The sequence below is a fragment of the Corvus moneduloides genome, chromosome 2, assembly GCF_009650955.1.
Source record: "Corvus moneduloides isolate bCorMon1 chromosome 2, bCorMon1.pri, whole genome shotgun sequence".
In the NCBI taxonomy this organism is placed as follows: domain Eukaryota; kingdom Metazoa; phylum Chordata; class Aves; order Passeriformes; family Corvidae; genus Corvus; species Corvus moneduloides.
In genome coordinates, this window is record NC_045477.1 from 122,364,657 (window position 1) to 122,383,948 (window position 19,292).

The 19,292-nt window shown below is 46.5% G+C and overlaps 1 protein-coding gene across 6 annotated transcripts in view; it reads right to left on the reverse strand.

Annotated features, from left to right (window-relative positions):
• Positions 1-19,292, reverse strand: part of ITSN1 (intersectin 1) — a 104,090-nt gene that overhangs the window by 23,412 nt on the left and 61,386 nt on the right. For all 6 annotated transcript variants that reach the window (XM_032101224.1, XM_032101223.1, XM_032101221.1 and 3 more), the window contains 8 exons: positions 14,984-15,228; positions 13,374-13,533; positions 11,895-12,100; positions 11,141-11,223; positions 9,536-9,702; positions 5,804-5,849; positions 3,075-3,196; positions 1,409-1,523 (listed from right to left, as the gene is read on the reverse strand). In XM_032101224.1, the coding sequence (XP_031957115.1) occupies positions 1,409-1,523; positions 3,075-3,196; positions 5,804-5,849; positions 9,536-9,702; positions 11,141-11,223; positions 11,895-12,100; positions 13,374-13,533; positions 14,984-15,228 (1,144 nt within the window). The remainder of the gene's footprint in view (positions 1-1,408; positions 1,524-3,074; positions 3,197-5,803; positions 5,850-9,535; positions 9,703-11,140; positions 11,224-11,894; positions 12,101-13,373; positions 13,534-14,983; positions 15,229-19,292) is intronic.

Sequence of the window (19,292 nt, forward strand, 5' to 3'; positions counted from 1 at the left end):
GGGATGGTTTGGGGGATGCAGGAACAGCCCAGAGCTCCTGTCCCACAGCTAGTGACAGGATGGGATGGTTTGGGGGATGGAGGAACATCCCAGAGCTCCTGTCCCACAGCCAGTGACAGGATGGGATGGTTTGGGGGATGGAGGAACAGCCCAGAGGCTCCTGTCCCACAGCCAGTGACAGGATGGGATGGTTTGGGGGATGGAGGAACATCCCAGAGCTCCTGTCCCACAGTCAGTGTGGGGATGGGATGGTTTGGGGGATGCAGGAACAGCCCAGAGGCTCCTGTCCCACAGCCAGTGACAGGATGGGATGGTTTGGGGGATGGAGGAACATCCCAGAGCTCCTGTCCCACAGTCAGTGTGGGGATGGGATGGTTTGGGGGATGCAGGAACAGCCCAGAGGCTCCTGTCCCACAGCCAGTGACAGGATGGGATGGTTTGGGGGATGGAGGAACAGCCCAGAGCTCCTGTCCCACAGTCAGTGTGGGGATGGGATGGTTTGGGGGATGCAGGAACAGCCCAGAGGCTCCTGTCCCACAGCCAGTGACAGGATGGGATGGTTTGGGGGATGGAGGAACAGCCCAGAGCTCCTGTCCCACAGTCAGTGTGGGGATGGGATGGTTTGGGGGATGCAGGAACAGCCCAGAGCTCCTGTCCCACAGTCAGTGTGGGGATGGGATGGTTTGGGGGATGGAGGAACATCCCAGAGCTCCTGTCCCACAGTCAGTGTGGGGATGGGATGGTTTGGGGGATGGAGGAACAGCCCAGAGCTCCTGTCCCACAGTCAGTGACAGGATGGGATGGTTTGGGGGATGCAGGAACAGCCCAGAGCTCCTGTCCCACAGTCAGTGTGGGGATGGGATGGTTTGGGGGATGCAGGAACAGCCCAGAGGCTCCTGTCCCACAGTCAGTGTGGGGATGGGATGGTTTGGGGGATGCAGGAACAGCCCAGAGCTCCTGTCCCACAGTCAGTGACAGGATGGGATGGTTTGGGGGATGGAGGAACAGCCCAGAGCTCCTGTCCCACAGTCAGTGTGGGGATGGGATGGTTTGGGGGATGGAGGAACAGCCCAGAGCTCCTGTCCCACAGTCAGTGTGGGGATGGGATGGTTTGGGGGATGGAGGAACATCCCAGAGCTCCTGTCCCACAGTCAGTGTGGGGATGGGATGGTTTGGGGGATGGAGGAACAGCCCAGAGCTCCTGTCCCACAGTCAGTGTGGGGATGGGATGGTTTGGGGGATGGAGGAACAGCCCAGAGCTCCTGTCCCACAGTCAGTGTGGGGATGGGATGGTTTGGGGGATGCAGGAACAGCCCAGAGGCTCTGGAACAGCCAAGCCCTCCCAGCTGAGGGCGCAGCACAGGCACAGGGACCCAGGGACCGGGCCCCAGGTGCAGCCAGGGCTCACCTGAGGGTGCTGCAGCCTTGGGCAGCTCGGTGGGGGTGCTCTTGCTGGTGCCTGGGCTCAGCAGTTTCACGTAGTTGGCCGGGAACCAGCCGATCTGGCGCTTCTTCCCGCGGGCCTGCGGAGACACCGCGCTGCTCACAGCCCGGAGCCTTGGGCAGGGCAAGGCAGCCAGGATTTCAACTAACAGGCTATCTTAGGACAGGAAAGGGGATTTTATGAGGAAAAGCTCAGCTATTTTTGTGGCACTAGTTGAATACTGTAATATTAACACACAATCTTATTAATATTTCTAATGAAATGCTTGTTCATGATGTAAAGAATTACATCTGAATAGATCCCCAGATTGTGACAGTTTAAACAGAGATTAAGAATCCAAATTCCCTATTTTCTTTTACAGAACCATATCCAAGCCCTTCAATCCCTTGTGTCACCAAAGCAGGAAACTTCATCCTGTTATTTCCCCAAATCCAATGTCCATTGCAAATCAAATCCATAAAAATTCCTTACAGTAAGGAAGGTTCTTCCAAAACTTTGAATCCCAGTTTCTAAATCTATATCAAGAATGATTTTAACTGTTTATTCTCTGCTTATGTTAGAATAAGGTTGGCATTTTGGGCAGGAAGAATTTTGCCTTTTAAAAACAGATTAATGTTAACTTTGGTGAAAAAAATCATCTAATGGATTAACTGTTCTTTAACTACTTTCTTCCCTGTCTAAATCTTTACTAAAAAAGAAAACACTTGATCTAAAGTGTATTTAGATCATTTATTTTAAGATATTTTTCAGTCCTGCATTAGACCAGCAATGTAATGCTTAAAACATCTGCCTTATTTTCCCCTCACTCTGACCCCCAAGTGTGGAACAGGAGAATAAAAAGAACAGAAATGGGATTGCTAATGAAATAAATCCCAATTGTAAAACCACATGTAAGACATTAAAGTATTCAAAGTTACGTGGGAGTATTTACACAACCAGAATTTGATTGTTTCAGAGCCTCACAGCAGCTGCTCAGTGATAACTCTGGCAGCTCTTGCCCAGAGAAGTTTCTTTTCTGTCTTAAAATACATTTAATGGAGACTCTTTAAAGCTAAAAGCTACCAACAGCATCAAGGTTAGTGAGAGCAAAACCCAAAGGAATCCTGGAAGAGGATTTCTCCACAAAAGATGAAAAAAAAATATCACAAAGAAAGGCAAAAAGGGCAGGCACAAAGTGGAAAAAATAACTGAATTAGTCTGAGATCTGCACTGCACCAATAAATCAATGGTGTTTTCCCATCTCCTATCTCCTGCTAAAACCCCCAAACCACACAGAACCTCCTTCAGCAGGACCAAATTGTCAAGTTCTACTCTTAAAAACACCTGGGAGGATCCAAAGCAGCCAAACCAAGCCCTAAACTCCCCTCCTTGCTGAGGGTTCTCCAGGGAAACACCCCAGGGATTTCCCACCTGGCTGATGGCTCCCGCTGCTCTCCTGCCTCCCAGCTAATCCCAAATGCAGGGATGGCAAGGGCTGTGTGCATCCTTGGAAAGATGCTTTCTTGGGAACTGCTGGGCTGCAGAACGCTGGCAAATTTATTTATCATTGACACATTCAGCAATTTGAACCACTAGAAAGGAAAGAATTTTCTTGACGTGGAATTTGACTAGGAAAGAAAAAGGAACTAACTTGGAGCTCTCCTTCCCACCAACCACCTGGATTCTTCTTTCTGATGAGAATCAACTGGCCAGGAGCAAGAGTCAGCTGTTCTGGGCCCGTTGCTGTGTAAGAGGCAATAACTTGGGCAATTTCTGTTGAAGCAGAGGAGAAAAAGAAGATTAATTTGAAAAAACCTGAACATTTTTTATCCATCATTATTCTGCTACAACACTGTGGGGGTTTTTTTCCATAAAATTGTCATGGATTTATGTATTTCCATGAATATATGAGGTAGTTGTAAAACAAATGAGAGGTTCAGAGTACTACAGGAATAAATAAATAAGAAACCAGAGGAGCTCTACGGTAGGAGACCAAAAATGTTTGAAATACAGAATAATAACAACAATAACAGTAATAATAACTGTACAGCTCTTAAAATCCAGTGTTTTCCAATAAATACATCTTTGGACTGACTCCCTAAGAAGAGGAGAACCATCAATGACAAGATAATGAAGTTGCACCAAGAGGCACAAATTAGGGCTGGCAGAAAAGTTTTCACCACCTGACCCAAAAAGGAATGTTTTCCAAATGCAGCAAACAGGATTTATGTGGAAATCTCTATTCCCTGGAGGTTCTCACTGAGCAGGTGCTTTGTTTGGTCCCCTCCCAGCACGAGGGGACACAGAGGAACTGGGAGCTCCCAATTCCAGGGAATTTCCCAAAGTAGATGGTGGAGTTCACTCTCCTTTACAGAGATTGTGGAAAGGCAGGGATAATTTTGCTCCCCACAAAGTCTCACAGAGTTAACCCCTGTTTCGATCCAATTGGAACTGACAGGAGCTGCAGGAATTTTGGTGTCCTCCCAAAGCCAGGCTTAGCCCTGTCACCAAACCATGTGCAGGGTGAGGAGGACACGTTCAACACACACGGAGGGGTGTTGGTGCTGCTGAACCTTCCCTGTGGAATCCCAGGGCAGTAACTCATCCCTTAGGGATTCATTCCAAAGGCAGCTGGAGGCAGAGGAATCCATAAACCCTGGAAGGTTGGGAAATGAGGGAAGGTTTGGTGCAGGGAAGATACAAAGAGAGTTGAAGACCAACATGGAAATGATTGACTTGAAATTTAGAAGGAAAGGACCCTTAGGAAAATTAAAAATTATCAGAGAAGCATTTGAGATACAAATGAGCAGCATGAGGAGGATGAGGAACAGAGGGAGGAAGAGCAATCCACTCCTCAATGGCACAGGGATCAACTATGGCAGAACCGCCCTTGGGATCTGTCAGCAGGGAGAGGCAGGGACAGGGGGAGCCAGGCAGGTGATGGAAAGGCCTGGAGCTGAGTTATAAAGGTGCTTTAAACCTGGATCTGGGATTAGCATACAAATTCATGGAATCATGGAATGGCCTGGGTTGGAAGGAACCTCAAAGCCCCTCCAGTGCCACCCCTGCCATGGCAGGGACACCTCCCACTGTCCCAGGCTGCTCCCAGCCCCAATGTCCAGCCTGGCCTTGGGCACTGCCAGGGATCCAGGGGCAGCCCCAGCTGCTCTGGGCACCCTGTGCCAGGGCCTGCCCACCCTCCCAGGGAACAATTCCTGCCCAATCTCCCATCCAGCCCTGCCCTCTGGCACTGGGAAGCCATTCCCTGGCTCCTGGCCCTCTAGCCCTTGTCCCAAGTCCCTCTCCAGGCTTCTTAGCTGTGAAAGCAGAAAGTAGAAGAAGGAATTTCTAAGTAAAATACAGCAGGTGCTGCCAGGAGAGTGAAAGGTTTAAGCAGAGAAAAACCAGGAGCAGAGTCTGTCCTGGGCAAAGCCAAGGATTTGTTGGGCAGGGAACACAGCTCTGCTGCTGAAAAGGCTGCAAGCTCCCTGCAGTTGCAGAATTTCCACAGAACCCCATTAATCCCCCACACCAGAGCCACTGAGGAGACAAAATGAACAAATAAAGGAATGGTGGGAATTTGTGAAAACCAGGAAACCCTCCCTTGCTACCACAGCAGTTACAATGTTCAGTAGGTCACAGTGGAAGAGCAAAAACCTTACACTTTGTATCTCTCTCAGAACAAGAAATGTCTCATTTTTGTCTACAAAATGTGGTTTACAAGGCTTTGGGTATCCAACATCCTCCTCCCCCACCCAGCAGCATAAAGGAGCTTTACTGGGGACTGTGTGTTAAACAAGTTCCAGTACAAATGACAAGTTTCACACTCAGCTCTTGTAGGTCACAGAAAAGCAGAAAGTTAAGAGAAAAGCATTCAAAAAAAAAAAAAAAAAAAAAAAGGTTAAAATAAAACAACCCAGAAATGGGTTCCATTCTTCATTCCATGAAGGGCTTTTAAATTGTGGTTTTTGAAGTACTGAAGACCTGAGAACCCCTTCCAGTGCTTAAAGGGGCTCCGGGAGAGCTGGAGAGGGACTTGGGACAAGGAATGGAGGGACAGGACACAGGGAATGGCTTCCCACTGTTCTGCTGAGCAATCCAACATTACATTCATTTTTGAACAAGCAGGTTTTATTCTCTAGCTACATGTTATTTAGTGATTGACACGCTGGAATGATTAGAGAGGATGAATTCTTTTATTACTGTTACACTATTTATTAACTGCATTTATTCCAGTTATTTTATAATGGTTTTCATCAGTGCAAACTACTCCAAGATGACCAAGAGCAAACAGACTTTATTTTCATGAAAAAGGTGTTGTTGCCATTGAATGAAACACTTAAGAACAGAGAGAAGGTGCTGTCACAATATTTGACTCACCAGGTTTCTTCCCTAAGCTTCCCGTTTTCCCAGCTGCTCCTGGAGCCTTGAAATGGAGAACAAGATGCAAGTTTAGCACTCAGGTTCCTTTCTACAGTACATGAAAATTATTTATAAAGCTTCATTCAACACACTCAACAAGCATGGGAGTCAAAAACTCACATGAAATTCTGTTCTTACAGGAATCCTTAATATTTTAGATGGCAATAATCTGGGAATAAATACCAAGCATGAAGTGGATGATTTGTTAATGCAGAAGTGCAGACTTTTATTCCCTTTCATGGGCTGCAAATAGCAAAGTCTCTCCCATTTGTAATTCCAAAGTCTATCCCATTTGAATTGCAAATCCATGTATCTATAGAATGGGAATTCTGTCAAGGTGAGCTAAAACAACAAAAAAAGTTTTCATCCCTTCAACTAGCTGGATTGCAAACTCCCTGTATCCTGACAAGGTGAGATGAGGGATGAACATCAGCACCCAGGCCAAGGGATTGGCAAGCAAAGCCTTTGAACAGCCACAAGAAATCCAGCAAAACCTGAGATCAGTTCCTGCCCCCTCAATAACTCCTGCAGTTTCCTCCCAGGCCACTGACAGTTTTATGTCCTGCACTAAAGAGGTCTGAGGTGGCTAACAGAGACTTAAATCTAAGCTGTACTGGGGCCAGAAATGTTGAGGAACCACAAATGTCCTCTTGCCTTCAACATTTCCACCTCCCTCAACCTCACCCCTTCACCTTCAGGATCCTCCTTACAAACTTGGTGCCAACATCAAATGACCTGAAGGTTTCCACAGAATCCTAACTCCCCTGTGGAAAAGTACAGTTTCCTCCTCCATATTCTCCCTATCAGCTGATGTTTTGAAAACTTGGGGATTCTGGCAGAAACTAAACTGAGGAGTAACTAAAGAACAGCTCAATGGCTGAGAGAAAAGGGCCATTCAAACCCATGTGTGGGTTTTGAGTCACCTATAAAAACAATTATTAGACACATCTTCAGCTTGCCTTGATGTCTCAGTGCTCCTTTCCTGTCACTGTCAGATTATTACAGTTACCCCACAAGAGCAGCAAATCTTCCTCTCCTCCCTGGATTCATTTGATTATCCTCAGTTTTCCAGCCTCCCCTCCACCACTGTGAGCTGTGTTCACAGAGCAGGGACCCGGGAAAGCCCCACACAGGGACCAGATGCAAATCCCAGTGCAGGTCTGGGGACGAGGGCAGATGGTCCCGACAGCCCCACAGAGGGGGATGAAACGGGGGGAACCAAAGGACTGATGGGGTGATACCAGGAATTCCTTCTGCTCTGGAAGTGTTTCTGGCAGAGGAACACCCTCTGCCCTCCCCAGGAAAGAACAAGTGACTGGACCTTCAGAGAACACCCTCCTCCCGGATACCCCTTGGTCACCATCCATGCTGCTGGATTAGAAGCACATGCACAGATCAAACAGGCTGGGACATCATCTTTACTGTGAAACACAGAGAGATGATTTTAAAATAGAAACTTCAAAATCACCTTGACCAGACTGAGTCTGAATTGTGTTTGAGGATTCTCTGGCTCCTCAGTGAAAAAGCAGAAGAAATACATGGAGAAGTCCTACAGTACATCAATAAATAACTAAATTCATAAATAATGCATTTAGGATGCTCTCAATTTCTGGCCCACTCAGGAGATGGAGAAGCATTTCCTATTCCTTCTGCTGAGGAAGCAGTGAGGACAGACCCTGTTCTATCTCCCCCTGCACATCTGGGACACTCACTAAACATCTGAGGGGATTTTGTGACAAGGGATGAAGTCTCCTGGACCAGCACAGCAGAATTTGCTTTGTCAGTTTAATAAACCCCAGCAAGCTTGGCAACTGTGTTGTACAGCAGGACCCTTCAAACCCTGCCTTGATCCATTCAGGGATTATTGTCTCAACTTTTATGCAAAATTTTCTAACCAGAGATGTGTTGAAATTGTTGTGTTTCCAAGCCCTCCATGAGCTCTGTCCCCCCAAAGGGAATTCTCACCAGTGTCCAGAATAAAACCCTGTTTCACTCTGTATCCATCCACCTGACCCTCAGAAAAACCCTGAGAATGGAGCATTGTGCCATTGTTCCTTCGAAGAACAAAGACTTTTCCTCCTTTTTAATAAGCTGAAGGAACAGGGAATGGTTTCTTTTAGCACCCTGAGGTGAATGGGCACAGCCTGGCACAGAAGAACAAAATTAAAAAATTCTTCTGCTGTAGAAACCATTGAGATTTTGAGTCATTTCTAGAAACTCTATCCTTGCTGCTGAAAGATCACCCCTGCTTTTCTTTAGGCCTGTCAATAGTGCAGAACACATTAAATTATTTCTCTTTTCAGAACATTTTCCACCCCAGGCAGCTGTCCAAGCACAGCAGCACATCTGAGTGACCAGAGAGCCAGGACTGTGAAATCTTCTGCAAAAACTGGCTCTGGGACCAGGCTGGAGAGCAAAACCCAATTACCCACTTGGAGCCAGCTCCATGTCCTGCAGGCACAGGAACCCTGGGATGAAAACAACATCCCAGGAGTGAGGGCTCCATCAGCTCTGTGCTTTTTCCTCCCTCTCTCATCAAGATTTGAGCTGAAGGTGGGATTTTCACCAGCAAAAAGGGCACTTGGAGCACTTTTGGGCAAAGTGCAATGAGCTGGTGCAGCCCCAGACAAGCTGAGGTCACAGAAACACCAAGCTGAGCTCTCTGAGAAAAAGGGGCTCCCAATGGAACACCGGAGCTCTCCACAAGGATTTGCCAACAGTGCCCCAATCCCAGCTCTCCCAAGGGCTGCAACACTAAACATCACTAACTACAAGTTTTTTAATCCTGTCACAGAGGATGTTACTGGAATTTCCTGACACTCCAGAGATTTCCTCTTCAAAGGTTTCCTACAGCTGCAGGTTTCACTGCAGGTTTTAGCCTTTGGCTTTTCCACAGCAGGAATGGTTTTAAGGGGTGACTCTGCTCAGGCTCAGTGTTGCAGAGGCTTTCACTGAGTTCTTGTGCATTACCATCCACATTCTCCAAAATCCACTGATTTTTATTTATTTACCTTTAACCCTCCATTAGTCTAGGTATATAAACCAGAATCCTTCTCCTCAAGAGATCAGTTGTGTACCCAAATCTTAAATCTAAACTAATTCCTACTAGTAGATAAATTATCCATTTAAGCCATAGAAATGAGAAAACATCTCTCTTTAGAATGCCTAAAAAGAAAGCAAAAAAAAAAAAAAAACAAAGGGATGAGTTCTATGGAATTATTTCAAGATAAAAAGAGATGAAACAGAACCTCCATTATTCAGTCAAAAACTGTCAAATAAATACAGTAGTTAGCAAAGTTTGGGTGCAAAATTTGTTTTCCTTGATTGCAAGAAATGACAGGAAAAAAAATAGAATAGACTGAAATATTACTCTCTGGATTTTTGGGGTTTTTTAATAATGGCAGTAAGATCCAGCTCAGTCATTAAGAACTTACCAGGGCAATAAAATAATCACGGCTGTTCTGACCAGTGTCTACAAAACTGCCAAGTGCACTATTAATGTAGGCATTCTTTTAATGGATGATCCCCCAAGTTATTTATGATACTAAGCTCTAAAATGCAACTATTGGTGTTATTGTCATTGTTATTCCTTTCCAATCTCAGTCAGGAAATCTGCAACATATTTTTATTTCCCTTACGATGCCCTGCCTTGCAGCTACCACTACAACCCCAAAGAAAACATTTCTCTACCTCAGAATCTTTGAGTCTCACATAATTAGATGGGAAAACTCCTGATTTATCACCCAGCGTTCCCGTCCACCAGTCACCATCTTTCTTTGTCACCAGGATCAGGTCACCTTGTTGGAAAGTGAGGTCTCCCTGCTCCGAGCTCTCGTAGGTGTACATGGCAATGTACTCTGGAAAAGGGAAATACAGCACATGGCAAACTCCTGAGAAACCCTCAGGGAGCCTCTACAAAATCTCATCAATATCAGGGGCTAGGCAGAAGGCAAATTTATTCTTTATTACTCATAGAAACATCAATATTTAATGAATAAAATCCTATCTGTCAGAACCGAACAGGATCTGTCAAAAGGCTGCCTCAGGGGGGTCTTATATATAATTTGCTATTATCATTAAAATGTACCTACATCATTCATTTAGATATTAAACATGTTTCCCAGTGGTTTCTGGATTGTGCTGATGAGTGGAATTTTCAGAGTTTGGGATGCAAAGTCCACACAGCTTAAAAATCACCTTCTGCACACGAGCTCTTCTTCAATCCTCTCAACAGAAGATGTTCAATCCCTGCTTTATGACTTCTCAACACCACAGCTTTTCTGAATTGTTTAAACAGAAGCTGTGTTCCTTTTTAATACAAACACAACACCTGAGATATCCCACCTGTGACAAGACTCTGCATGTCCACAACCCCTTCTCCTCAAATATGAGGAAAACCAGAACAAGGTGATCTTTAAGGTCCCTTCCAACCCAAACCACCTGGGAGTCTATGGAATATTGTATACTTTGAAATAATTGATTATCTCCCTTTTCTCTGCTGTTCCCTCCTTTTAGTTTCTGTGGTGCTCATGCCAGAGGCAAATTAAATGTAAATGTACCTAAAACTGTACCTGGAATTGCAGTTACAAACTTCAGGTGTGCTGTAGGGAGGATACACAAATGTTCCTGTAACCTACATTTAGATTAATTGATTTCCTCTGCCTGTGATTTAATTAACCTTTAGCTGACTCTGCACTGGAGAGGATTAAGAGTTAAAGCAGCTCATGTGAGGACATTCCCCTCCAGCTGAAGGGTGGCAACAGCCAGGAATTCCCCTTTTAAAACCCTTCAGAGGACTGAAAATTATCTGATAATTCTGTGCCTGTGCCCCAGGCTCCAGCTTTAAAATGGAGCTGACCATAAGGATCCAAATATTCTACAAGTGACTGTCACTGCCTTAATTAAGAGCTTTAATGAAACATCGGGAATGAGCTTTGGGGGACATTGAGACATTTACTGACATTATGAACACATGCACAGATGTGCTTATTGGGCCCTCTGTAAAAACCCATTCCAGATCAGAAAATGTTACCAAAATAACGGCAAAAAAAAGAAATATTGGGGAAAGTACAAACTACAAAAGACATTTTCTTATCTTTTGTGATACGGGAAATTACTCCTTCACAACACACATAAATGCTTACTCTAATAATAATCCCCAATTATTCTAGAGGCAAACTGATTTGCACTTGGATTTTAGCACCACTTGAACACCACAGTGTGATTCTTGACTTTGGCATGAAGCAGAGTTCTTGTGTTTAATGCCAGAGTAAGAAGCTCCCATGCAGGACTCACCTTCCCCTGACATCGCTGCCTTGGCTGCTGGGGATGCTACTCTTTTCAGACTAGCAGGACTTTCTGAGGAACCAGAATCCATGCTTTAGAAGAAAATAATGGTTATTTAAGAAATTCAATCTCTTCAGATAAAAATTATTATTCTATTTCAAACTCAAAACTGCACGTGCACCCACAAGGAACTCCCTGGGTTTTAAAAGAAGAGACAGTAAATGTGCAAAATAAAGTTTTGAATCCTGTCATGGTCACGTTTAAGCAACTGCCTTAAACACAGAATTTTCTGCATCTCCTCTTTTTCCTCAGGAAAAAAAATGATCTGAAATTGTTCTCATTTGTATTCCTAATGCTAATGTTGCCTTCACATTACATCAAATGAGATTTTAAATGTTTCATCCTCCAAGAATAATGAGAAGTGATTTAGATTTGAGGAGTACCTTTTAATTTTGGGGAGAGAGAAGCTCTGACTTACACAGCTGTACTTCATAAAGTCCAATACACTCATTTTTCAGTTCAAAGTCACATAAAATTATGAAGGTTAATTAATCTTTTGTTGGTGAGGCAAGACCCAAGGAGAACCGAGGTCAGTTTTCTTATTGCTGACAAAGATTTTCAGGATTGGAAGTCAAAACCCTCCAGATAAAAAAAAAGAAAGGGCCCTTTTACAGGGTAGAACTTTGAAATTCAAGTGTGCGGCTCTTCCTATTTCCTTCCATCCCAGTAGAGAAGTAAAGGACAGGAAAAGCAAACAAAATACCTCGTTGACTTCCTAATGGGGCCTGAAATGAGCTTCACATAGGATTTGGGGAACCAGCCCTTCTGTCCCTGCACCTCCCCAAACCACCACATGTCCTGCTGCTCCAGCACTGTGATCACATCGTTCTTGTTGAAGTTCAGGTGGTTATCTTTTTTTGCTCTCCAAGGATACAGAGCTTGTGCTTGAAGCCCCTCCACTTTTTCACCCTTCAAAAAGAGAAAGAGGAGTCAGTCATGCTCCACCTTTCATCCAGAAAGCTGCTTAAGGAATTATATTCTTAGGCTGCTTAGACAGCAACAAACACAGACTCTCTCTCAACTAAAGCATCAGTTGAACTTCCAGAGTAATTCCAGAATTGTTTACAGTCCTCCTGCATTTGTCTGTTAACACATCATCAAGATTGAATTAATTACTTTTATAATTAAGAGACACATGTAATAAACTCTCGTGAAGCTGCTTTGGCAGGACTTAAGAGTCCATTTTATGGAAAATGATGCTTTGCTGCATGTTATTCATGGCACATTCCGATTTCCTTTTGCTCTGAGGTAGATATTTAGGACTTTCCAGAATACACAGGCTCCCAAGAACAGTTGGTTGTTCCACTGAGGAAAAGGAAATGCCTGAACAGATGGACAGAATTCAGCTGTGAAGCTCTGTCACTGCTGTTCCACCTCACCACATAACCCACTTGGGAGTGAAGGTTGTCATGGGAGTCAAGAAAGCCCCAAGGAAGTGACCCAAAACTGGACCACCAAAATCTAAAAAAGCCATCCTGAAGCAGCAAACCAGAAACTGCTTTGTGTTAAATCCTGCCCCAGATGTTGCCACTGGATCAAAGATCCATAGAATGGCCTAGGTTGGAAGGGACCTCAAAGCCCATCAGTGCCACCCCTGCCATGGCAGGGACACCTCCCACTGTCCCAGGCTGCTCCAAGCCCCAATGTCCAGCCTGGCCTTGGGCACTGCCAGGGATCCAGGGGCAGCCCCAGCTGCTCTGGGCACCCTGTGCCAGGGCCTGCCCACCCTGCCAGGGAACAATTCCTGCCCAATCTCCCATCCAGCCCTGCCCTCTGGCACTGGGAAGCCATTCCCTGGCTCCTGGCCCTCCAGCCCTTGGGAATTGTCTCTCTCCAGCTTTCCTGCAGCTCCTTCAGGCCCTGCAAGGCCACACTGAGCTCAGCCCAAAGCTTCTCCTCTCCAGGCTGAACAATCCCAGCTCTCACAGCCTTTCCTCCCAGCAGAGCTGCTCCATCCCTCTGCTCATCCTGGTGCCTCCTCTGGCCTCTCTCCAGCAGCTCCACGTCCTCCCTGTGCTGGGCCCAGGGCTGGGGCAGCTCTGCAGGTGGGACTCTCCCTGTCACCCCTCCTGGAAGAGCCCACCTATCCCAGGTGAGTGTTTTAATGCATAGTTGAGGTTCACACTTTACTCTCCAAGCCTTTGTGCTGGCTCAAAACATTTGGGTGAGCCCAGGAGCTCACCTGGCCCAGGACAGGGGAGGGGGATGAGCCTGTGACAGTGGCAGGAGTGAAGGCCGAGCGCTGCCGGAGCTGCCCTGCGCTGGGCACGGTCAGGGATGGCTGAGCTGCCCAGGCATCCCAGTTATCACTCTCTGGTTTCTCACTGGTGTTTGTTGGCCAGCTGAAAAAAAAAAAAAAAAAAAAGAAAAGCATGATGTAATTCCTACTGGTTTTAATAGTAGGAAGAAAAAAACGTCACACAGAACAAATATTTCTACATTCTACATTATTACTTTTCAATGAATATCCATGAGCACCGTGACTCCAGGTACAGCAGTGCCATCAAACACTGGTTAACCACAACTTTATCTTCAAAGAAAACCCAAACTGAGCTCCTTGTCCTTGCCCCTGAAGGACAGGTTTTTATTTCATTTCTTAGCTGTGAAATTTGTGAAATTTGTCCCAACAAACAGAAGTTCAAGCAGTGCAGGCTGCATTACACACAGTGGAAAAATAATTAATCATTCATTCCAAGACTGGTTTGAACTCTTCCCACCTGCACATCACTGACCTCTCACATCTCTTTCCTTTAGACACAGAATCCCAGAATGGTTTGGGTGGGGAGGGACCTCAAAGCCCACCCAGTGCCACCCCTGCCATGGGCAGGGACACCTCCCACTGTCCCAGGCTGCTCCAAGCCCCAATGTCCAGCCTGGCCTTGGACACTGCCAGGGATCCAGGGGCAGCCCCAGCTGCTCTGGGCACCCTGTGCCAGGGCCTCCTATTGAGATATCAGTTTATAAATATGGATTTCATGGCCAAAGGATAAGGAATTGCAGTTGATAAAAGTGCTCAGTGTACTGAGTTAGGACATCCAGGGAAGGGCACCAGTTCGAATTCCATCAGTCTTACTAATGCTGTGATCAGGAATTAAATCACCTTTTCATGTTCTCTCTGCCATTAGCATATTATACATAAGCAAGTTGGAAGCCTTTGATAAGGCTTGGGGGCAACTAATGTAGGAGAAAGGGATTTAGGAGCCTCCAGTATCTTAAGGGACTCCAGGAAAGCTGGAGAGGGATTATTCATTAGGAATGGGAGTGGCAGGGCAAGGGAGAATGAGTTCCCACTGGAAGAGGGGAAATGTAAGTGAGATATTGGGCAGGAATTGTTCCCTGGGAGGGTGGGCAGGCCCTGGCACAGGGTGCCCAGAGCAGCTGGGGCTGCCCCTGGATCCCTGGCAGTGCCCAAGGCCAGGCTGGACATTGGGGCTGGGAGCAGCCTGGGACAGTGGGAGGTGTCCCTGCCCATGGCAGGGGTGGCACTGGGTGGGCTTTAAGGTCCCTTCCAACCCAACCAGTCCGGGATTCTGTGGTTCCAATGGAAGTGAACACCTTGGGATTTCCACCATGCCCACATCCTCACTTGGGGATGTCTCCCACTCTTGCTGTCCCCAGGCAGGTGTGATGGGAGCAGCCTCAAGTCTCACAGGGCAGCAATTTTCACTGATTCCTACAGAAAGCATCTCTCACTTCAAAGAAGGTCTTTTTAGTTTGCACTCTGGCTCCTGTGTTCAGTGCCAGTTCCAAAGGACTCCACACACTGAAGTGCTCAGCAGCACCCAAACCTACGTGGAGCTGAAGTCTGCCCAGTTGTTGGCCACTGCAGGACCCTCAGGAGGGGCAGGGGCTCCCAGGGGGGTGGAGGTTTCCTGCACGGACACTTTGGGAGCAGCAGAGGGCTCGGATGCTGGCTTGGCAGAGGCTGGAACTTCACTGTCCGGAATTTTCTCTGCATAGTTTGCAGGGAACCATCCAGTTTTCCCCTTCAGCTCTCCACCAAGCCACCCTGGCTCTCCAGTCTGGCTTTCATCCACCTGCAGACAGAGGAAGTTACAGAGTTAAGAAATACACCCTGCAAATGGAAATTTTACTGAAAACAACCCATCTCCTCCACAGTAATGAACTTTTTGCAATGCAAGAGGGCTTGACAATTAGTTTTTCTTTTTTCTTTCTCCCAAGCTAAAAATCACAGAATCATGGAATGGCTGGGGTCAGAAGGGACCCTGAAACCTGTCTTGTTCTACCCCTGCTATGGCAGGGACACCTCCTACTGTCCCAGGCTGCTCCCAGCCCCAATGTCCAGCCTGGCCTTGGACACTGCCAGGGATCCAGGGGCAGCCCCAGCTGCTCTGGGCACCCTGTGCCAGGGCCTGCCCACCCTCCCAGGGAACAATTCCTGCCCAATCTCCCATCCAGCCCTGCCCTCTGGCACTGGGAAGCCATTCCCTGGCTCCTGGCCCTCCATGCCTTGTCCCCAGTCCCTCTGCAGCTCTCCTGGAGCCCCTTTAGGCCCTGCAAGGGGCTCTGAGCTCTCCCTGGATCCTTCTCTGCTCCAGGTGAGCACCCCCAGCTCTCCCAGCCTGGCTCCCTCTGCTCATCCTGGTGCCTCCTCTGGCCTCTCTCCAGCAGCTCCACGTCCTCCCTGTGCTGGGCCCAGGGGCACAATCCCAATGCATTTCCTGCTGCCCACGCTGGGATGAGCCCAGGGCATGGATGGATCCCTGTCCCTGACTCCTCAGAGGAGCTGCTGACAAATTCCTCTGCCTCGGGCCATTTATTGACTCAGTGCCTCCCACTGGAATTTGCATGCACCCTCCCCTTTTGGTGCAAACCGATCCATTATTCCTGCGGTTTTGGGTCCTCCTCCTCTCTCAGTCCCTGTCAGCCCAAGGCAATCCCAGAAATAAAGGCACTTTGTGCTTGACCGCTCCCATGTGCTTCTCCTGCAGTGCAGAGCAAAATTTCCACTGCAGCAGAGATGGGAAAGCAGCAGGATGGGAGAGGGAAGGGCACAGCTGAGGGTGGGTCTGGGAGAAAGGGGCTGTAGCACCCGAGGCTGAATCATCCACACAGCGATCAGAGTCACCCAGCTGGACCCACTGGGGCAGGAACTGCAATCACCACACACAAAGGAAACACACAGCACTGAAAAGGCAAATCGGGGTTGTGGAGATGCTCTAAAAAAAGCATCCTTGAGGTGAACCACAGACACAGAAACCACTGGGAATCTTCAGGCATAAGGGAAAAAAAAAAAACCCAACCAAAAGGTTTCAGACCCATCCAATTAATGCCTCTTCAGGAGAGGGTCTGAAGCTACAATAACTCTAAAACTGCCTCTGAGGATACTCAGATTTATGCTTATTCAACCCAATTAGGTTCTCTAAGTACACTCATGAAAAGGCATTTTGAAGGATAATTTCAACTTCATAATTCATATCAGCTCTGGTTTCTTCTTCATATAAAATACAAGTCACATCTGGTTTTGCAGTACAGTACTGGAATTTTAAATAAATTCTTTTGAACGTTTTTAAAGCTAATTTGTTCCAATTTCCTCATATTTTTACCCCCACCATCCACAAGCCCCAACAACAATCCCAGATTATTTTTTTCCAAAATACAATCAGCCTTTAAATGCACACCTGGATAGTGAATTACAGTGTGTGGGAGGTTGTTTTTTATTTATTCAACTGTACTTTAGAGCCACAGCTGACAACTTCTTAGTTCTGTGGATCACATAAAGAAGATTGATTCCAACTCCTACAATCAATAACTAAGGAAACTGATGAGAAACTGTCTTTAGAATTTGTTATAGATGTTTCAGGGAAGAGTATCTGTTCCCACACAGAAGTTTGGTTGAGTTATAGCCAGGATTAAAATCAATCTAAAGTTACAAGAGAAGAAATTTAAAGTACATTGAAAGGGTAAGATAATTTAAAAGTGGGAGAATTTAAAAACCAGAGTAATTCTGTAATCCATGGCACCAGATCCAGTGGTGATTTCCCCAGGAGTCAGGCAGAGCAGAGCTCTCCCCAGACTGGCAAATCCTTTTCCTTCCTGAAGAAATGCCCACCCTTCTCCCTGATTTCCCCAGCCAGGGCTCAGGATCTGTGCCCAGGATGAAGAGTTGACACCCTTGGAAAGATCATTCCCAAGCTCTGTTAAAGCCCCAGCTCCTGTGACAGAATGAGCTCTGCAGTCCCAATTCCAGCCAGGATTCCAGCCCGCTCCCACACCAGAGCTGGGAGCCAGCCCCGGGCTCTGGGTGGCACCTCCTGCCCTGCTGCATGACAGGACCTGCCATGGGTCAGAATTTGGGCTCCAGTGTGGGAATGCTCAATTTGCCCATGTCAGAACACAGTTACTCCAAGGAACACTGATTTGTGGGACAGGAAGCTCCCAGCTGGAGCTCAGCTCCACTGCAGCAGCATTGATGTCACCAGTCAGCCTCACCTTAACACTGAGCTTGCAAACTGCTGATTTCCAAGGAAAGGCACCCCCTGGCACCTTTGGAACCACAGGACAAACACGGGAGGGCTGAGGGGGGAGCCCAAAGGCAGCATCAAAAGTAAACCTCGGTCCAGGGTGTGTGAATTACTTTTGATAACGAGCTGTGGTTGTTAATTTGAGCCCGGTTGGGTTCAAACCCAAGGAACTGCAGGGGAACCAACTCTGGGGATGGAAATGGAGGCAGGGCAGAGCCTCCCTGGCAGCACTTACCCAGTCCCTTTTCACCTCCAGGGGGAAGCAGGGATGCAAAGCAAGGCACGGTTACAAGCCAGCTGGGCACTGCCAGAGCAGCCCACTGAAAGCCTTCCTGCAGGGCAGCAGGCACAGCCCCCAGCAGCCAGCCTTAACTGTGGCCAGAAGTACTTCAATAAAGGCACCAGAGAGCAGTTACCCTGCTGGGCTTGAGTGGGTTAAAATCAAGTCCAAAAGCAACAGATAACAAGACTTGGATGGTCTCAAAGCCTCTATTTAAAAGAAGTGCAGCGCTCCTCAGACTCGCGTACTTTGGGGGAAAAATCTCATTTCCCTGCAAAGCTTTCTTTAGAAATTACTTCAGTGCTCTTTATAATTGCATATTTTGGGGAAAATGTTATTTCCCTGCAAATCTCTATTTAAAAATTATTTCAGTGCTCCCTAGAATCATGTATTTGAGGAAAAATGTTATTTTCCCTGCAGTAACAGGGATAAATATGTGCAGAGCTTCCCAGAATCACATATTTTGAGGAAAAATGTTATTTTCCCTGCAGTAACAGGGATAAATATGTGCAGAGCTTCCCAGAATCACATATTTTGAGGAAAAATGTTATTTTCCCTGCAGTAACAGGGATAAATGTGTGCAGAGCTTCCCAGAATCACATATTTTGAGGAAAAATGTTATTTTCCCTGCAGTAACAGGGATAAATATGTGCAGAGCTTCCCAGAATCACATATTTTGAGGAAAAATGTTATTTTCCCTGCAGTAACAGGGATAAATGTGTGCAGAGCTTCCCAGAATCACATATTTTGAGGAAAAATGTTATTTTCCCTGCAATAACAGGGATAAATGTGTGCAGAGCTTCCCAGAATCACATTTTTTGGGGAAAAACGTTATTGTCACTGCAAATCTCTATTTAAAAATGTGTGAAATACTTCTTAAAATCGCATCTTTTGGGGGAAATTGGTTTTTTCCCAGCAAGTCTGCCTAACAGTGATCACTCTTGCCCACAGAATGACCTGCAAGCCCAGGCCACCCCCCATTTCCCAGGAAAACAAGGCATCCCAGCATTGCCCAGCTGTCTCCTCTCCCCTTTCCCAGCTGCCTGCTCAACACCATTTCCTGCTGCAGCTTTACAACCTGTTGTATCCCTACTCAGAGTCCTCAGCAGTGACACCGAGCCAGGATTCACTTTGGATTTTCCAGAAGCAAATTCTAATGTCACAAACACCCAATCAGTAAAAAGCCAAACCAACCCCCAAAAGCTTCAATTTCTCAGAACAGGTTTTTAAAAAATATGAATCCTTACAATTTAGGGGTGCCTACAAAGTGTATTTTTTCCCAAATCCACTGTTACTAAACTGAGCTAAATGTAAAAGCTCTTAAAATCAATTTTGT